The sequence below is a fragment of the Portunus trituberculatus genome, chromosome 13 (genome assembly GCF_017591435.1).
Source record: "Portunus trituberculatus isolate SZX2019 chromosome 13, ASM1759143v1, whole genome shotgun sequence".
NCBI lineage: Eukaryota > Metazoa > Arthropoda > Malacostraca > Decapoda > Portunidae > Portunus > Portunus trituberculatus.
Window position 1 is genome coordinate 1,819,690 of NC_059267.1, and position 21,428 is coordinate 1,841,117.

General features: G+C 42.0%; 1 protein-coding gene across 6 annotated transcripts in view; it reads left to right on the top strand.

The window, feature by feature from the left end:
* Positions 1-333: 333 nt before the first annotated feature.
* The window catches only part of LOC123503208 (dynein intermediate chain 2, ciliary-like), a 36,378-nt gene continuing 15,283 nt past the window's right edge, over positions 334-21,428 (top strand). For 4 of the 6 annotated variants that reach the window (XM_045252751.1, XM_045252754.1, XM_045252755.1 and 1 more), the window contains exons 1-3: positions 334-479; positions 4,207-4,308; positions 8,749-8,881. In XM_045252751.1, coding sequence (XP_045108686.1) covers positions 334-479; positions 4,207-4,308; positions 8,749-8,881 — 381 coding nt within the window. Of the gene's footprint in view, positions 480-508; positions 538-4,206; positions 4,309-8,748; positions 8,882-21,428 lie in introns of those variants that run through there. The other 2 variants (XM_045252753.1, XM_045252756.1) reach the window with 2 other exon arrangements.

Sequence of the window (21,428 nt, forward strand, 5' to 3'; positions counted from 1 at the left end):
CACGGCAATAGACAATGAGGGAGAGACTGAAGTGGACCTTGCCAGACGCCAGCGCGGCCTCACTTGGGACGCCGCACCACCGACTTTCGCGAGGCTGTGACATCGGAACCCTTGATCACCGCCAGTAACTCTGAAAAATACAACGTTAGAATGCTCATAAACCCTTGAGGCCTCGCGTAAACACCCCTGGACCCTGCATATCCCTGAAAACCCCTGTAAACACTGTGAAAACCCGCTGCTGGCCTCAATAACAGTCGTGCAGGAGGGAAAATGATCGCAGTTAGTGGCAGTTGTACCTCTGTTTTGGAAGGAGAAACGACACACTAATAGAACATGGGGCGCTCTAGATGGACAAGAAAAGACCCTTCCTCCCTGACCACTGCCCCAGGAAGACCCCAGGCCAAGCCACGCCCCATCGCTGCAGCCGCTGCCGCCGCCGCTGTCGCCTCCATGCCTGGGCAGTCCTCCTCGCAGACTGGGTGAGTGCAAGGGCGCATCTGTTCCTGGAGAGTGTGGTACGGTGTGTCAGTGTTTGTGGTGAGTTTGGTGTTTTGTTGGTTACGTAGTGTGATGTGCATGATCGTGAGTGTGGTGCTGTGTGGTGTGTGGTGAGGTTTCTGAGTGTTGGTGAGTCTTCTTAATGTGGTGGTGTGTGGTGTGATGTTTCTAGTTGATGGATGTGATGTGGTGCTTTGTGGTGTATGCGGTGATGTGCCCGTGATGATTGCAACAATGTGATGACTGGTGTGGTGTATACTGCGTGAGTGCTGGTGGTTGTGGTGATGGTGATAGTAGTAGCCTGGTGTTGGTTGCGGTGATGATAGTAGTAGTTGTCGGCGGTGGCGGTGGTAGTCAGGTGGTGTAGCGAGGGAGTGCTTCATGTTTCTAAATCACTCGAGTGCTTCATGAACCAGTGTTGGTGTCTCGTGAACGAGTGTGTGGCGTTAAGTGTCTCAACAAGCTCATTTACTTCACTTAGAGCTGCCAACTTGCGTGCATTTGATTGTAACTCCTACTTTTCTTTTATTACTTGGCTTTACACGATAAGCTGAAAAGTTACGCGGATATGAACCCTCGTTAACCCCTTCAGTACCAGGACGCGTTTTCATATTCATTTTGGTGACTATTTGGTCATTTTATATAGCTTCAGAAATTCATGTTAGGGATTAAACTAGTGATGAGTGTTGCCATTAATCTTCTGACCTCCATAGACCATTCCTAGTGATAATAAAATGGTCAAATCGTACGCAAATCTCAAGGTAAAAATGTGTCCCACTACTGAAGAGGTTAAACTAAAGTACTTTGGTAGAAAACGTACTTAAATATTACTTTTGTTTCGTTTGTTGCATTTTAATCTTATTGGTGTTAGTTGGTATTTTTTTTTATTTATACTTTTAAAACATGAGAAAAAAAGTAAACATTAAATAAAGAAGAAAAAAAAAAACTCGTAAATATAAACAGTCACTCAATTTAAACTATTACCGTGATTGTTTCCCATATACTTTTAAACATCAGAGCATCGGGTGAGTGGCCTATAGTGGGTTCGAATACCTTTGAGTAACGAGAGAGCGTCCAGCGTGACTCGAGCTCCGGGAATAAAGTGTTGGTGGCGTCACGTGACTCTGGCGTCTGTAATTCCCTGCATGAAAGGTGATTTTGAGGGTAATGAGAAAACTTAACCAACACGATCCAAACCCTTTCATTTTTTTTCGTTTTTCTTTTCTTTTTCTCGCGTCCTTTTTGGAGAAAGGAAATTTTTTGATGTTTTTTTTTGTGGTGTTAGTGGTGTTGTTGCATTGTTTTATTTATTAGTATAGTTATTGGTTGTTCTTGTTCTTTTTTTATTTCTTTTCTTTTTCTTTTCTTTTCTTTTTTTCTTCTCAAAACTGCTCATTCTGCAAAACAAGTAAATTTCAAACGCCTAGAGAATTCATGTACCATTATAATAGTAATAATAATAATGATAAAAATAATAATAATAATGATAAAAATAACCACAACAAAAACAACAATAATAACAATGATAATAACAAATACCAACAACAACTATTACAACAACAATAATAATAGTGATAATAAATACCAACAACAACTATTACAACAACAATAATAATAATGATAATAACAAATACCAACAACAACTATTACTACTACAACAACAGCAATAGATAAACAAGCCACGCTCCACAACAACTGAGTAAAGTATGCAACATTCCAGGGAAGGACTTGCCATGTAATCTCAATAAGCATTAAAGGTTTATCACGAGGACAGTTGACTCAAGCACAGTGTATCAGGAGCGCCGGAGACTCGTGTGGTATTAGCTGCGTAACAAAAAACCTACTAGCCAGTCATTTGCATTCCATCATAGTGTGTGTGTGTGTGTGTGTGTGTGTGTGTGTGGTACCTATACTTAAGTGTTTATAATATTTTTGGTTGTATAATTAGTTTTGTGGTTGAGAAATTTGCTTTAGAGTAAGGAATGGTTTTGAGCAATGCATATAGGTAATGTGTGTGTGTGTGTGTGTGTGTGTGTGTACTCGCGCATGCGTTACTTCAGAATCACTACATTTATCAAGTTTCACTCCTTCAAGGTAAGATTTATGCGACGTACCAAAAAAAAACGCTCCCTAAAAAGCAACACATTTCGTAAAACTAGGCAGTCACTCACATCGGGGCGACACAAACACGCGAACACCAGATTAACCACCGGACCAGCGGCACACAGATCGAGACCCGCCCCGACACCACGAGACAATGAACCACTTAACCCCTTCAGTACTTGGACACATTTTTACCTTGAGATTTGTGTACCATTAGACCATTTTATTGACACTTGGAAGGCTCTATGGAGGTCAGATGATTAATGGCCACAAGTCTTCACTATTTCAATCCCTTCAGTACTGAGACGCATTTTTACCTTGAGATTTGTGTACCACTAGACCATTTTATTGACACTTGGAAGGGTCTATGGAGGTCAGATGATTAATGGCCACAGTCTTCACTATTTTAATCCCCAACGTAAGTTTCTGAAGTTGTATAAAATCTAGGATACATTTTTATCTTGAAATTTGTGTACCATTATACCATTTTATTGACACTAATAAGGGTGTATGGAAGTCAGAGGATTAATGGCTATAGTCTTCACCAGTTTAATCCCCCACATGAGTTTCTGAAGCTGTATAAGATCACCAAATGGTAACCAGAAGGAATATGGAAACGCGTCATGGTACTGAAGGGGTGGACTGCCTCAAGACTGAAATGAGAAATGAGCTCAGAGGTGTAATCGCTTTTAATATGACATGGTTAACTCTTGCGGGGAAATTATGAGAACAAATTGACTGTGGGAAATTTAATGGCTTATTATTTTTTTTCTTGGGTTTATTTATTTATTTAGGTTAGGTTAGGTTTTCCATTTTACGTTTTATCTGTTTATTTATTTACCTATTTTTTTTTATCAGGCGTAATCGTTTGGCACAACACGACAGGCTCTTACAGGAAAGTGGTGAATGATCTTGTCGTTTGACTTATGATGTTTTTTTCCTTTATTTTTTTTATTTATTATTTGCTTTGTTTTTGTTTTTACTTCTTAGTCAAACACGCACCGAAAGACTTAAATCATTTTGCCTAAGATCACCAAAGTTTAATGTTGATACTTTGAAGTTTTATAATGTAATTTTCTTTCTTAAACATATTTTTTTCTCGTCTGCTTACTTTTTAATATTTTTCTGGTTTGATAAGTTTGATAAGTCCTTCATTGATGCCGTGGTGGTGATGAAATGTGTGGTATTTGTAGTATCTTGAATCGGTCTTTGATGTTTGATTGAGTGATGGATATTGGCAGATGATGTTGTTTTGATTCATAACGTGTATAAAGGAAGTACTCGTGAGTGATTATAACGTCGCTGCTGTTTGATTTTGTTACTTTCTTCTCTACGTGCATGAAATTTTGCGTGTGTCTTTCAAAAAATCGTACAGCAATCTTTCCTTCATTTCTTTGGAACTTCGTGTACAAAGTCAGTTTGGTGTTCAATATTTTTTTATTTTATTTATTTATTATTTTTTTACGTAGGAAGAGGCCAGCCAAGGGCAAAAAAAAAAAAAAAAAATTTATTTATTTATTTCAATATACTTATGCATGCACTTGTACGTACAAAATTTTTGGGTTTCATTATACGTACCTAACCTGGACTTTTTATATATTTCAGAAGGCGCGCGGCGGCGACCCCTGCCACGCCTCGCCGCAAGGAAAACAACGGCGGTAAACCCACGCCCTCCGCCAGGATCCATCGCATGCGCCTACTGCTGAGGTAAGGCGCCGCGCCCTGTGATGAGCCACGTGGGGCCTTCGTCTGGAGCCACACGCACCGCCCCCCATCCCACCCCCTCTCTTCCCTCACTTACACTCCCTCGGCTCTCGTGACGGATGTTTTTCTCCTTCTCTTTGTGTGTGTGTGTGTGTGTGTGTGTGTGTGTGTGTGTGTGTGTGCGCGCAGGGAACTGTTTGCAAAAGCTTTGTGGTCATGCTCATTTTTTTTCCATTAAGTTTTCTTGAGTGCAGAAATAGCTCTTCTTGTCTGCTTTTTTTTTTTTTTTCTTTCTCCATCTTTCTCCTTGGCAGTTTACGATCAATTTGGCGCGTCTCTCAGCATTCATGTCGTCACTTTATACCAACAAACCTAGACAGTCAAATGAGAGACTTTAAATCACCTTTTTCCTTTCTTTTTACTCACAGAACACAAAGAAAACAAAGCAAACACTGAGCTGAAAATAAGGAAGAAAAAATAAAAGAAAAGACATACGTTGAGCTTTATAAAAAAGAAATAAGAAAGACTAAAATAATTAAACCAGATGCTACAAACAGTTTCTCTCACTTAATCGTTCACAGAAAGCTAAAAGAAACGCACACACTGAGCAAAAAATACGAAAGAAGAAAGAAAATTAAGTCATGCAGGTATATACGTTAATTGCTCCTCCATTTCAACAAAGCATAAAGAAAGGAGACAGACATTCAACTGAACTATGGCGGAACGAAATATTAATCCACCATGGTTGTACGATAATGATTCTGTCTAGTTATCAACCCCTTCATTACTGGGATGCATGTTTTTTTTACCTTGAGTTTTGGGCATTATTAGAAGATTTTGATCACGTACGGAAGGGTCTATGGAGTTCAGAAAATTAATGGCCAGAGTCTTCACTATTTCAATCTGCACGTAAAAGTTTCTGAAGCTGTATAAAATCATCAAATAGTAACCAGAATTAACAGGAAAGCGCGGCATGTACTGAAGAGGTTAACATCAAAAAGCGAGTAAAAGAAAAAGAAAAGAAAATAAATAAATAAATAAATAGAAATGAAAAAATTAAAATAAATACAAAAATAACTAAAAAAACCGAAGAACACAGGAAAAAAAAAGCAAAGTTGGAAAAAAATAGGCCTATACATGGCAGTGAAATAAATGTAGAAAAACAAGATACAGAAACGCATAAATGAACACAAAGCAAAAAAGCACTGATGTCAAATTGCGAAGGAAAGAAATATGAAGTGATCTTGGTGTACGACAGTTCCTCTCAGTTGTGAAAGAGAGAGAGACGGAAAGACGGAGAGAGACACACGAAGCAACTCACTCATATACTAAGAAGTTTATTACGTTTAGCTTCGTTATCGACCACCTGTCACGTGATGGCGGGTCTGCAAGGCGCTGCATGTCCTTGTGTTGAGCAGGTCAAGCCCGGCGACGAGGAGACCGTGAGGAGACTGTGATGAGGGCACGGCACGGCACGGCACGGTACGGCAGGCAGGAGTTCAGCAAGGGCATGGTAGAAAATACAAAGAAAAATAGGCTAACCTCTTCAATACCGGGCTTCATTTTTACCTTGAGATTTGTGTACGATTAGACCATTTTATAGACATTAGGTAGGCTTTATGGAGGTCACAAGATTAATGGCCACTATTTTAAACCCCTATAGTACCGAGACACGTTTTTAACTTGAGATTTGTGTACGATTAGACCATTTTATAGACATTAGGAAGAAAGGGGTGTGCAGTGAGTTCGTGTGAGGAAAGGAGGCATGGAAATAGCAAGATCAGAGGAGGAGTAAGCGTGAAAATAGCGGCAGAAGATAGCAAGAGAGAATAGCAAGGAGAATGGTTTAGTTGTGGGAGAATTGGCTGGTTTTCTTTATCTCTTGTCTCCGTTTTCTTTGTATCAGTGTTTTCTTTGCATCCACGTGATTTTTCTTCATCCAACGTTATTATTGTGTGTGTGTGTGTGTGTGTGTGTGTGTGTGTGTGTGTTTGTGTTCATATTCTATTTTTCTTCGTATCTTTCTCTTGATTTTTTTTTTTTCCAGTTTTCTGATTATTTATCTTCCTCATCTTCTTTATTATCTTACTTTTTTCCTTTCTTCTTCCTGCTGTTCTTCTTCCTCTTCCTTTTTATAGTAGTAGTTGTAGTAGTAGTAGTAGTAGTTGTTGTTGTTGTTGTTGTCACTATTGTCATCATTACTCCTCTTCCACCTCGTCCTCCACCCAAACTTCCTCTACCTTCTCTTCTTACATCTCTTCTTCCTTCTCTCCTTCCACCCCCTACCTTAAACATCTCTCTTCCACCTCCTCTTCCACCTCTTCCTCTTTCACCTGTTCCTCTTTCATCTCCTCCATTCAACCCTAAGCTCTTCTTTTCCACCTTTTCCGTCTCTCCCAAACTTTCCTTCTCTTCCTCCACCTTCTCTTCCATCTCTTCCAAATCCTCCTCTACCCTGAATTTCCCTCCTCTTCTTCCACTCAACCTCCTCTTCCACCTCTTCCTCCTCCTCTTCTACTCTGAATTTCCCTCCTCTTCTTCCACCTCCACTTCCTCCTCCACCTACTCTTCCACCCTTTCCATCTCTCCTCTTCCCGGACCACTCAATCTTCATTCCGGGTAATCATGCTATAATCCTGAACTGGCGTCCCTCGTAGGCGCTCCAGACGCTGAGGTAATTGCGTTAAATCATCAAAGGCACAACTCCACACTGCTCTCCCTCCGCCAGCCACCTCCTCAGCAAAAGCCTCGTGTATCAGAATTACTTTGGGGGAGTTGTTGGTTTGTGTTGTCAGTGGCTCGTCTCTGTTTGTGTCTCCCTCCGCTCTTTCTGTGTGCCTTTTCTCTCTGTCTCTGTCTCTCTGTCTGTCGGTCTCTCTCTCTCTCTCTCTCTCTCTCTCTCTCTCTCTCTCTCTCTCTCTCTCTCTCTCTCTCTCTCTGTTTTTGTTTTTTTTTTTTTGTTTTTTTATTGTTGTTGTTATTGTTGTTGTTTTTCTTGTTCCTGCTGTTATTTTTCTTCTTACTACTACTACTACTACTACTACTACTACTACTACTACTACTACTACTACTACTACTACTACTACTACTACTACTACTACTATTACTATTACTACTACTACTACTACTATTACTACTACTACTACTACTACTACTACTACTACTACTACTACCACCACCACCACCACCACAGCACTAATATCATTACCACCACAATTCTTATCTTTATTTTTTCCTTGCTCTCTCTCTCTCTCTCTCTCTCTCTCTCTCTCTCTCTCTCTCTCTCTCTCTCTCGTAACAGGTATGAGCTAATTTACATTCCCACGGGCTGGTGCTAATTTCCAATCCTGTGTCTCGCGTGGCCTTTGTTTTGGTGCTGGAAATAGCCAAGAACCTTCCTGTTTTCGTCCTATTTTGGGAGCAGTTTGTAAATCCTCAGTCTTTGTGGGGTCGTGTGTTTGCATATTTTATCATCATCATTTTTACGTAACCTCAAATTTTGCTCATTTTTCTGCATAGGGATTTGGAAAGTTTTTTTCTATTTTTTATTAAAGGAATGAGAAAGTGTTGAATATTTATAAGTTTTAACTCCTTCACTACTGGAACTTAATTTTACCATTTTGCCATTTTATTGACATTAAGAATGGTCTGTGGAGGTCAGAATATTAGTGGCAACAGTCTTCACTATTTTAATCCCCCACATAAGTTTCTGAAGCTGTATATAATCACCGAATAGTAAGCAGAATGAATATGAAAACGTGTCATGGTATTCAAAGGGTTAATCTGAGAGTAGGGATGTGTGCCTTTCTTTAAACCCTTTGTAATTTTGTTGGTTGAGGAAAAAAATGTTAATGTAAAAAAAAAGTTGTTTGTACTAATTTCATCTTTCTTATTAATATTATCACTTTTTATCGTTTATACTTGTGAAATTCATTAATCCTTATCTCTCACCCTCTTATCGTTATCATCACCATCCTTTATCGTCCCTTACCCTCTTCTTTGTTACCATTATCATCACCCTTCTGTCACTTTCCTCCTCCTGTTAACCCCACATATATTTTCCTTTTTCTCTCATTTCCACACTTCCTCTCAACTCAGACCCCTTCCATCTCTACCCTTCTTTTCTACAATGTCAACCTTGTTCCTCTTCACTCACACTTCCATCTCCTTCCTTACAATTTCTTAAAATAACTTTCCACCTTCCTCCTTCCTCATTTCCTTCTATCAAATCTCAGCTCTCTTACTTCCATTCCTAACTTACCACTCCCACTTCCCGCGACTCAGGGTAGAATAAGCAGCATTAATCTCAATATACATAACACCCACGTGACTTTGAGCACAATTCGCCAAGACCAAGACTCGCATTTGTGTGTAGCCATCCAGTTGTAGCAAGCAGAGCGCCAGGTAAGGTTCCACTGACTTAGTTGCTTTGTTTACCTTCAGGATGCGTTCAGTGATAGGTCGCTCTAACGATGGAGACTTCGGCGACGGGGAGGCGGTAAAGGAGAGCAGCGCGAGAAGTTCCATTGCCAAGGTTATGTTCAAACAGCAACCGATTCGTACACAACAGAGGAAAGTGAGTATTAGTAGTACCTTGTTGAGTTTTAACCCCTTCAGTACTGGGACTCATTTCTACCTTGAGTTTGGGTGTGATTAGACGATTTTATTGACATTAGGAAGGGTCTATGGAGGTCAGAAGATTAATGACCAAGGTTTTCACTATTTTGATCCCTCACATAAGTTTCTGAAGCTGTTTAAATCACCAGTCACCAGAATGAATACGGAAACGCGTCATGGTACTGAAAGGGTTAATGGTGTTTTTATTTCTCCTCCTTCCTTGTTTGGGTGTGTTTTGTCTGTTTTGTTAGTGTTAAGAGGTTTTGTAGTGTACTTTTGTGGGTTGTCATTTTTTTTGTTTGCGTTCAGTTAGTTTGGGTGGTTCTACGTGGGTTTGTTGTGTTTTGTTATAGTTTCATCTCTTCTGCGACCCGTATCAGTGATTGTGAAGGTGATTTTGTTGATATGCTGGTAAAATTTTGTACGAGACTGAAATAGAGAAAAAATTAAGTGTCTGAAAAGTTGCAAGTGATCATGTATATATAAACTAGAAACCTTGCCAATTCATCACCAAAACTATAGAAATACTCTTAACCCCTTCAATACTGGGACACATTTTTACCTTGAGATTTGTGTGTGATTAGACCATTTTACTGACATTAGGAAGGGTCTATGGAGGTCAGAAGATTAATGGCTACAGTCTTCACTATTTTAATCTCCCACATGACTTTCTGAAGCTGTATAAAATCACTAGAATGAATAAGAAAACGCATCATGGTACTGAAAAGGATAAAAAACATGAGTATCTTCAACTGGAGCCTTTGGAAAGCAGTGATGGTGAGAGCTAAGCGTTTCAGAGTACGGGTATCTAACAGAAGACAAGAGAGGAGTGTGGGAACGCGAGGCAGCACCGGAGGGACTTCACGTGATGGTGGCGGGGAAGTTCGTGTCACGTTTAAGTACTGCCACCACTACAACACAGCTTTGTCGCCGCCAAGGAATCAATAACACCTCCAAACTCATCCGTGTTTCTTTGTGAGCGTGTTTTAAGAATTGTTTTAACTTTCTTGTGTGTTTATTTGTGTTTTTTGAGGGTTTAGGACTGAAAGAAGCAAGGAAAAGGGTGAAATATATATATAGTGTGATGAGTAGTTTTGTGGTGGAGAAAATAAAGGAAATAGAGAAAGAAAAGGAAAAAATGAAGGTACAGACAAAGAAATTAAGAAAAATGTGTTGATCTGTTTTGGTGACGAATGAAAAAAAAAAAAGAATAAAGGAATGAGAAAAAAAAAAGAAAGAAATATTGAAGGTACGAAGGGAAAGGAAGGCAGAAAAATGTGATCAGCTTTAATGACAAAAGAAAAAAAAGAAAAAAGGAAGAAAGAAAGAAAGAAAAGATGATTGAAGATACGAACTGAAAGAAAGTATGAAAAAAAAGTAAGGAATAAGAAAAGAAAAGAAAAAGATATTGAAGGTACGAAGAGAAAGGAAGACAGAAAGATATGAAAAGCTTTAATGACAAAAATCAAAGAAAAAGACAGAAGAAAAAAAAGAAAGAAAAAGAAAAGATAATTGAGGATACGAACTGAAAGAAAGTAAGAAAATATGATGATCACTTTGGCAACTGAAGAAGGAGAAAAAAGGAAGGAAAGGAAAAAAAATGAATGTCTCAGAGAATGGATCTGATATTGCGGTCTGAAATTACGGGAGAAGAGGAGGAGGAGGAGGAGGAGGAAGAAGAAGAAGAGGAGGAGGAGAAGGAGAAGGAGGAAGAAGAAAGGGAAGAAGACTGGACAAATGATTAATTCAAAGACGCTGCGACAAATTAATCATACTGAAAGAGCTTAAAAAAAAAAAAGATAAACAATAAAAGAACGAGTGAAGGAATGAGATGAAAACACAGAGAGAGAGAGAGAGAGAGAGAGAGAGATTCATGTCATTTGCGTCTCATCTATAGTCTGTATCGAAATCTTTTAACTGACATTCTATTTTTTTCTCTTTCAACACAATTTTTTTTTCTTTAATTCTTGCTCAAAAATATTCAGATAAAAATTAAGATCACCGCTAATGCAATGTTTCTCTTTACAATTAATGCAACGTTTTCCTTTTTTTCCGTCTTTCCTTTATTTTCCTCCTGTTCTCTTTAGTTTTATTTTCCTGAGCTTCAGTACTGGGACACATTTTTACCTTGCGATTTGTGTACGATTAGACGATTTTATTGAGATTAGGAAGGGTCTATGGAGGTCAGAAGATTAATTGCCACTGTCTTTATTTACTGTTTTCACTATCTTAATCCCCCATATGAGTTTCTGAAGCTGTATAAAATCACCAAATAGTAAGCAGAATGAATATGGAAATGCGTCTTGGTACTGAAGGGGTTAATCGTTAAGGAAATGAAATCGAGTCAAATTCACAACTTACTGAATTAAATGCATTTTCATTTCATTCACATATTTTTCTTTTTTATTTTTCGAAACTACTATCGCTGAGTCTTAAAAAAAAATCGTGCTGAGAATTTTGTCACGGCTCAAATTCACTACAACAATAATCTCTCTCTCTCTCTCTCTCTCTCTCTCTCTCTCTCTCTCTCTCTCTCTCTCTCTCTCTCTCTCTCTCTCTCTCTCTCTCTCTCTCTCTCTCTCTCTCTTTCTCTTGTAGGTGGAGGTCTCGAATTAAAATCATAACCTGCATTTCGTCTTCACTCTAACGACATATTTTTCAAGCTATGATGATTGGTGGTGGTGGTGGTGGTGGTGGTGATGGTGGTGGTGGTGGTGGTGGTGGTGGTGATCATTTTAGTTTCCCTCAGGCCTCGTAATCACAGCTGAAGAAAATACCAGAGGAAAAATATAAGGAAATGAGTGTTGCATTAATAGTGAAAAGAAAATAATAGTGATGTTATTATTTTTCTCCCTCGGTTTTGTTGCACGAAAATCTGCAGTGTGTGTGTGTGTGTGTGTGTGTGTGTGTGTGTGTGTGTGTGTGTGTGTGTGTGTGTGTGACTAGAAGTGGAGAAAAAAATAGAGGAAAATAAAGAAAAGGAAAACGTTGAATTAGTGACAAAAAGAAAAATGATAATGGCGATGATGTTAATTCTTATCTTCATGCGAGAATTTCCAGTGTGTGTGTGTGTGTGTGTGTGTGTGTGTGTGTGGTATACTGAATGATAACACCAGACGTCACTCTACAAACACGCCAGTGAAGAAAAACACACCGTAATCCTACCTTGCATGATACACCTCACCTGTATATACCTTCTCACCTCTCACTTCAATTTCCTCTCACTTCACCTCTCACTTGTCCACCTTGTCCGTATCCTTGTCCTTGTTCTTGTCCTTGTCCTCTTTCCCTGTCGTTGTAATTGTCCTGTATTTTTCCTCTTTCATTTTTTCTTTTCCTTTTGTTTCCTTGTCTCGAGTATTTTCCCATCTTTCACCTATTACCTTTTCCCCTCATCCATCTCCTTTTTACCATTATTCCTCTTCCTAGTCTATATATTATTCCCTTACATCTTTTTATTTCCTTTTCTCCCAGTCGAGCATAGTTTTTCCTCTTTCTTACACTTCCTCTTCAGCTTCTCTTTCTCAGTGGAGTATATATTTTTTCCCCCTCTTTACCAGCGTGGCGCATTGGGGGCTGTTGTGAAGTTCTGGGTGAGGGAGGGAGGGTCGGGGCGTGGCTAGGCAGAGGGAGGGCGATGGCAGTGTTACTCCTGCGGTGGTGAGCGGCGGTTGGGTGAGGGAGAGGGACAGAGTACCGGGGGCTACTGACGGTGGTGCTCTGGTGGTCGAGTCGCACGTGGCTCTCCCTCTCGAGCGGCACTCTAACGCTAATCCCTCGTGTGGTTTTACTGTTCCATTCCACTCCTGGCCTCCTGTAATCTCCCACATGCTAAATCCTTGCTCTCTCTTTGCTGTAATCCTCACGAAACACTCCACACACACACACACACTTGCATACACACACGCACGCACATACACACATGCTTGGCCAGCGCGACTTCACCCGAGAGTTTTAAGTTGTCATGGTAACAGCGACGCCAACTCTGCGAAAACACAGGAATCTCACAAAACACTCACTGCACCTCGCGTGACGGCACTTCTCTCACTCGACCAGGCAAACACTTAAGACTCGATTCAAGGAGAGAGACGAAGGTAAAAGAAAACGGGTCAATAAAAAACGGAGTAATACATCACACGTCAAGCGTCGATACTGCGCGAAAGTTTTGACTACCGAGGCAAGAAATCAGGAAATCGGACAACTGGCGGGCTGGGGGGAGTGTGGCTAAGGGAGGGAGAGAGAGAGAGAGAGAGGGAGCGGCTGATGACTTAAGACTGACTGAGACTGACACACGCGTTGGCAGCGGGCTCGGAGGTGGTGAGGCGCCGCTGCTTGAGATTCCCTTCCCGTGTAGCCGCCGTGAAGGATTCCTGAGGGCGCGGGAGAGAGATAGTGTGTGTTTCTACAGGAGTGTTTCTCGAGGCAGCGACACAACACGTAGTGGGGAAAAAAGATGTCGTTTTATTCTGGTAAATTTCGTTCGTTTCGTTGTTTCAGTTGTGTTTTGTGGTGATCTGTTTGGTTTGTGTCTGTTTGTCTGTTTGTTTTGTTGGGTTCGTCAAATATTTGTTTTTTAGGGGACGCGCTGTCCTCTCTCTCTCTCTCTCTCTGCTACCTATGAAAGTAACGCAGAATCAATATTTTTAATCAACATCAATTTCAACTTTTCCATTTTCTTCACTGTTTAATTAATCACACAAAAAATGTATATAGACTTTTTTATTTAGTATTAATTAACCCAGGAGTGTGTGTGTGTGTGTGTGTGTGTGTGTGTGTGTGTGTGTGTGTGTGTGTGTGTGTGTGTGTTAGGCATTCAATCAAGTTTCTGGTATTTTGTATTCGTATATTTACACATCCTAAGAGTGTGTTTATGTGTGTGTGTGTGTGTGTGTGTGTGTGTGTGTGTGTACTGAGCATCATTCGTGTTCTCTGCTTATAGACAGAGGCGGACGAAAGATGAAGAACCTGCGTGGCTTCGTTGGTATGGTGAAGAAGGTACTGACTGCTATGTCCTGTGTTGTCTCTGGATGTCACGGTGGTGGTGGTGGTGGTGGTGGTGGTGGTGGTGGTGGTGGTGGTGGTGGTGGAAGGTGATTTTTATGATTTCTTTCTTTTTTATTATTTCATCGCTAATTTTCGTGAGAGTCCAAAATTTATAGGGTTTTTTTAATCATCCTTTTCTTTTCTTGTTTTTATTTTGGTTCCGTGAGAAATGTTGCACGGAAAGGGCCGAAGAGAGAAAGAAAGTTTTATGTGTTGTGTTTTTTTGTCATTCTTTCATCGTTAAATCTTGTGGGGTCTCAAAATTTATAGAGGCTTTTTTGTTTAATCATCCTCCTTCTTTATTTGCATTTTGGTCCGTGAAAACTTATACGGAAAAAGACGAGAAGGAGAAAAGAAATTTATGTTCGTGTTTTTGTCATTGTCATCGTTAGTTCCCAAAAAGTTAAAAATAAGAACCAGCCTACGAACGAACTTAAACAAACACAAACAAACACAAACGAAAAGAAAAAACATAACTGAACGATCTGTCTTATCAGTTGCTCTCCTCAAAGCAGCTCCTCCTAACCAACGTACTAACAAACTAACTAGATAAACAAACACAAACGAACACACACAAAAAAAATAAATAAAATACTGAACAATCTTTTTTTATCAGGTCAAAGAAAATAACTAACCAATAAACTAATAAACTAACTACTTAAACAAACACAAACGAACACACACACACACACACACACACACACACACACACACACACACACACACACACACACACACACACACACACACACACACACACACACACACACACACACACACACACACAAAATACTAAACAATCTATCTCATCAGTTATTCTCTTCAAAGCAGCTTCAGTCCTCACAAACTCTTCACAGACTCCTCACAAACTCCTCACAAACTCCTCACAGACTCCTCACAGACTCCTCACAGACTCACAGACTCCTCACAGACTCCTCACAGACTCCTCACAGACTCCTCACAGACTCCTCACAGACTCCTCACAGACTCCTCACAGACTCCTCACAGACTCGTCACAAACTCCTCACAAACTCCTCACAAACTCCAAAACTCTTCACAAACTCACAAACTCCTCATAAACTCCTCACAAACTCCCTTCAGTAACCTAATTGTTCCTAAACGTTCCCTGCGCTCGTTAACTCAGCCTCGTCAGGGAGCGCCAGGTAAAGGAATGATTGCAGAGGGCGCAGGGAGTGATTTCAAGGAGAGGGATTAGAGACACAGGAAACACAAAGGATAAACTACAGCAGCACCGGATTTGTTGTCCCTAACGAGGCATATGACGAACCGAACTCTGATATTTATTTCGTAATCAGATAATGAACCTTAGATTCGCCTTACAATTTCTTTGATACCGATTATGTAGCATGCGAAAAGGCAGAATTAATCTCCTATATTCTCTCTTTTTGTCTCCGTGGTCATTCTATCATTTATTCACTTTATTTATTTATTTATTTATTTATTTACCGTGGTCACAAGACAAGCAGTGAACAAAGAGGTTAAGATACTTCACGTTGAGTCATCTGTCGTGTTTGTGTGGCGGGAACGAGGCAGGAATCCCAGGAGGTGATGAGGTGAATGGAAGAAAGGGAGATTAAGGAAGGAAGGAAGGAAAGAGAGCGGGGAGAGGGAGGTTATGAAAGGAAGGAAGGGAGAGCGGGGAGGGAAGGAGGATAGGGACGAAAACAAGAAATGAATCCGAATTACAGATGAGATGGAAGTAAGGAAGGGTGCGGAGAGGGTGGCAAATGCGGCAGGGGCAGTGCTTGGAGCGGAAGGGATGGCGGCAGGGAAGGCAAGAGTGTGGTGATTGTGTTCCTGGAGGAAGGAGCGGGAGAGGAGCGGAGACAGCGGCGGGGCGGGGTAGACAGGGGCGGTATGGGAGGCAGGGGTCGGGAGGGAGGTGGTGCCGCGCCGCAAGTTGGTGCATCCAATCGTCTGTGAGAGTTAGGGCGTCTCGTGCGTGGAGGTCATTACCGTGAGCCGCGGGATTCCAGTGCATTATGCCAAGTTTTGCTCGACAAACAGCGTTAATGAATGCCTGATGGCCCGGGAAGCCCCGCCACGAGACTGCCGCGAGCTGAAGGGCTGGGAATGACGGGGTTCGATAGGCGGCGCCCTTTGATGACTAAACCACCGCCTGAATGCCGACACCTCTGCGTCTTGGCGGCACAACTCCATTATCGCCGCCACAACAGACGTATAATTACATTCCTAAACGAGAATCTTATATATTTCAGTTACCTCACGTGACCATAAGGATTTTTCTCTCTCTCGTGGTTTTCGTCACGTGATAGTGAGCGAAGCGACGAGAGTATTGGCGGCGTGGACTCAGGAGTAGTCACGCTGACAGCTGGTCTCGCCTGACGCACCGCCACTCCGCCAGGACCACTTGAGGACTACCCTGCCGGTCACGCGACGCGGCCCGTAGGCAGAAACATTTTTCCTTTTCACCACAACTGTTTCCAGAGGCCACAAGGATGAGCAACCGCGGTCTCACCAATATGTTTCTTGTTTATAGTGTAGAAATCTTGTTAAAGTATCAGCGAAACATTCAAAACCAATGTAACTTTAAGTAGACCCTTTGGAAGTAGTCGCGGTGCATCTCAGAAGTGTTTCAGATTGCGGTACTCGGCGCAACACGAACCACGCCGCCACACTGCCCAGCGGGAGGCGGCGCTGCTTGATGCCGCTACTGGCCCTGGCGGTTCATGACAGTGCTCGGCTGGCCACATAAGGAGAGTGAGTTCGATCCTGGCCCACGGTAATTCATAGGTGGGAGAGGTAGCGCTGTCCCCATAATTCCAGGTGGCGCCATGTGACCTGATTGCGGCGCCATAATTCTGCTTCAAATTCCTGCAGATTTTAGTGGTGTACGTCACGCGGCGCGCCACCACAGCGGCGGTGCAGCGTACACCAACAGTGTAAATAATGAAATAATGTCCGGAGCGTCTGTCATTCCCTGCAGTAAAATTTCGTAGCCAATCTTACGGATTAGAAGACAAAGGAAAACGAATCTGCAGGTGATTTTTGTAATCCCGGCATTGTGATCTTTTGTTAGGACTCCTTTATGTGAGCGTTGGCCGGTCCTGCCTCCTGCCCCTCGCCTCATCCTATCCTGCCTCCTGCCACTCGTCTCATCCTATCCAGTCGCCGCGTCGCTTGCACTGCTGCCGAGCCCTTCCGCTGCTTGGGGTGTCAGAAGAGAATCCCGTATTCTAAAACTCTTTGTCCTCGCACCACGACGAACTTTAAAGGCCAAAGAGATGACTAGGCGCGTTCTCATGAGTGTTTCTGACGTTAACCCCTTCAGTACCATGACGTGCTTGCATATTCATTCTGCTTACTATTTACGCAACTTCAGAAACTTGTCCTCTGGATTAAAATATTGAAAACTGTGGTCATTAATCTTCTGACCTCCACAGACCCTTCCTAATGTCGATAAAATTATCTAATCGTACACAAATCTCAAGGTAAAAATGTGCCCCAGTACTGAAGGGGGTTAAAATCACTGAAACCTAGAAAAAACACCCTTGAAAAACCTGCACAACTTCACCAACACAGAGTCATTTGAAAGAAGCGGAGGTTTTGTGGCGTGGAAGTGTTTTAGAATATTGTGGCGATACGCGGGATTGTCCTCGTCGCAATCAGGCAAAATTACACGTTCCAGAGCTTTGTGGCAGCGAGGGCGTGTGTGGCGGGATTATCCAGACGTATTGGAGGGACCTGCAGTGAGATCCTTAGAGTATACACATTGTAGGAGAGAAAAGAAGGCACGAGGAGAGATATTGTTCTTGCCTTTATATTTCCTAGTCCTTCCCTCTCTTCAGTAAGACGCGACGAGGGATCTTTCTTGTTTCTTCTTCTCCCCTTTATTTTCCTTCCTCCTCCCTCTCCCCTTTTTCACTAATCGGTACTTCAATACTTATATCTTTGCTGTTTTTTTTCTTCTAACGGTTCCTGTTTTCTGTTTTTTTTATTTATATTTTTTTCGCTCCTTTGCTGTTCTAAGAGACGACGATTATGCAGTTCTAGCCATATCTATTTTATCTGCTTTCTACTCTCTCTCTCTCTCTCTCTCTCTCTCTCTCTCTCTCTCTCTCTCTCTCTCTCTCTCTCTCTCTCTCTCTCTCTCTCTCTCTCTCTCTCTCTCTCTCACCGTATACATTTCATCCCCTTTCCCTTTCTGTTTCTACTTTCCATCATTTCTCTCCGTTTTCTCTCACTCGCCTTCTTTCCCTGAATTCCCTCGTTATTCTGTTTCATTCTCTTCCTTGACTCTCTGATCTCTTTTCCCCTCTTCTATATCTTACTCTCCCACGTTTACCTTACTCTCTACTTGCTCCTCCCGCCTTCTGCCTACTCCTTCCCTCTTCCCTCCCGCCCATCTCTCCTCGGTCCTCCACCTTTCCCTGCCTCGCCTCTTCGTGACAACATAGAATTAGAAACCTCATTACCCCAACCATGTAAGGTCGCCGCACTCCATCTCCCGCTGCAGAGGATCAAGCGTTGCCTCCCCCACAGACTGCAGAAGGCGGAGGAGGAGGTAGGACGCCCCTCGCCTATCGTCTCTTGGGGGATGGGGCATGTTGACGGTAATTGGCGGGCTGAGGGCGCGGCGGAATTGTGTATATTGATCTTCCGCCCTCAGTATGTTGGCAGCGTGGGCGGGAATCTTATTGGAGGAGGAGGAGGAGGAGGAGGAGGAGAAGGAAAAGGAGGAGGAGGGAGATAGGACGGACAAGTATCAGTGGAGGGGCATGATGGAGGGGAAGGAGAAGGGGAAGACAGGATGGACAAGTAAAGGAAAGAGGAGGAGGAGGAAGAGGAGGAGGAAGAGGAAGATAAGAAGAGCAAGCATAAATAGAAAAGGCGTGGGCGTGAGTCGTACTTACAGGAGGAGGAGGAGCAGAAGGAGGAGGAGCAGGAGGAGGAGGAGGAGAAGGAGGAGGAGGAAGGGAAATGAAGAAGAGGGGAGGAAAGGCAGGATAAGACAAACATAAATAGAATAGACATGGAGAAGGAGGAGGAGGAAAGAAAGAAAAAAAAAAAAGAGAAACAGAAGAAGAAGAAGAAGGAGAAAGAAGACGGACAAGGAAAGAAAAACCACCACCAATACTACAACCACCACCACCACTACCATCACCACCACGCCATTTGCACCACCACCACCACCACCACCACTTACCCATCTCAGTGTCCTCGTCTTACTAAACACATCACACCTCTCCTTTCCTTTGTATCACCTTCTTTGCTCGCCCACCAACAGTCTCTTCACTCAGAACCGGGGCAGTAACTTGGCTAATCCGCTTGATAATGTGTCCCGCCGTGCAGTTACGTCCTCAAACCCCCGCATGATGGTTGTGTTGCACGTACCTTGTGTTGTGTTGTACTGATCAGGTGTTTCTGTGTTTCTGTTTCCTGTGTGTCTTGCTCTGAACGCGGTGTTACTGTGTGGTGAAGCTCCTGTGCTTGTGTTGCTGTGTTGTGTGTTTGTGTGGTTTGTATGAGGTTCTTGTTTTGGAGGCTTCAGTAAAGTTTGTTAGTTTGTCTGTCTGTGTATTTGTTTGTGATGCTTTGATGCTCGATGTGTCGTGTATGTAGGTGTGCGTGTGTGTGTGTGTGTGTTTTTTTTTTTTTTCGTTTTGGTAACACCGCAGCCCAGGAAAGGGAGACACATTGCAAGACAGTTTTGTGAGACTATAGAGAAATAGGTATATAGAGATAGACAAACAGACAGATAGACAGATATAGACAGACACACATATAGATATAGACAGGCAAACAGACATAGACATATAGAGACAGACAGACAAACAGACAGATAGACGGACAGATAGACATATAGAGATAGACAGACAGACAGATAGACAGATAGATAAACAGACAGGCAGACAAAAATAGATGAATAGATCTTTAAAATACGAGACTGATGGTTGTCCTGCACGTAGACTATATTGAAAAGGTCCTAGTTAAAGTTACACGGGTTCTTAGAGTGCATGCTATTGTTCCAGTCACAGATTGATAAGATTTCTACACTATTAAATGAAGGAGCACTTTTCAAGAACCCTGTAAATCAGGTTTATAAGATTTTTACATTATCAAACCCTTCAGTACTAGGTGACGTTTTCTTATTCATTATGGTTACTGTATAGTGCCATTTTATTGACATTAAACTCGAGGTAGAAAAATGCGTTCCAGTACTGAATGAGTTAAGATTAGTCGTGGTGAGAGAGCATAGCGTTTTAGAATACCATTACGTGACAGGTTTCTCAACTATCACAGTGCGTGCTGGAGTAATGACCCAGGGGTGTGTGGAGTGCACGAGGAGGCCTGTTGCGCCGCTACTGTAGACGAGTGCGTGTCAGTGTAGCTACGGACGAGTGAAAAAGAGGGTTAAAGTATATGGTTGGTTTATGGTCGCGTGTCTGTACAGGGAAGGAGCGTATGAGATAAAGCGCCATACTCAGAAACGCTTCCCTCTCTCACCGCGACTATTCTCAAAGACTACAGAGACGATTAGCCAAGTTCTTAAAGATTTTTTTTCTTGTTAACAATGCAGAAAAATCGTTAACATGTCACTAGAATTACAGAAACATCCTTAAAAACCCGTGTCACTTCAATTGGAGGCCTTTGGAAATAGTGAAAGGGCGGAGCGGAAGTGTTTCTGAATAAAGGCTAAAGAAACAGGTTTCTGTTCTAGTCGCGTGTCCGTGCAGTGAGGAGAGTGACGGAGCGCTGGGATGGGCGTCACAGGGGGAGATTAGAGTCGATATCTGTAACAGTAATGTCTTGAGTGGTGGCGTGACAACCTGAGAACGGCAAATGTGTGAGGAGAATGCAGCCACGCCACGCCACGCCACAGCACAGACGCAAAATAGATCATGAGAGGTTGAAATTAGAATAAACTTACATAGCAGGCGTCTTGAGAATTTAACCTCTTCAGTACCATGACGTGTTTCCATATTCATTCTGCTTACTATTTGGTGATTTTATACAGCTTCAGAAACTCATGTGGGGGATTAAAATAAAGAAGGCTCAGGCCATTCATCTTCTGACCTCCATAGACCCTTCTTAATGTCAATAAAATGGTCTTATCGTACACAAATCTCGAGGTGAAAATGCGTGCCAATGTTGAAGGGGTTAACGATTAAAAACATTTCAGATGATATTTTTGTTTACTTTTCAACAAAGATCCGGATGCTGGAAGGATCATCAGAGGGAGACAATATTAATAAGAGCGGACACCCAAAGCAGTAACCACCACAGTTAGCTCTGAAACCTCAAATCTGCAAAATACGAACATATAAGCACTACGAGAACAAAGAGAACCAAACGAGGGAGAAATACAAAGCAAACACTCATAGTAATACTCCTTAGAACCTAACCTAACCTCGCAAGTATTAACCTAGAACCTATAAAACTGCAAAACACGGGAATGCAGACGCTAAGAAAACTAAGAG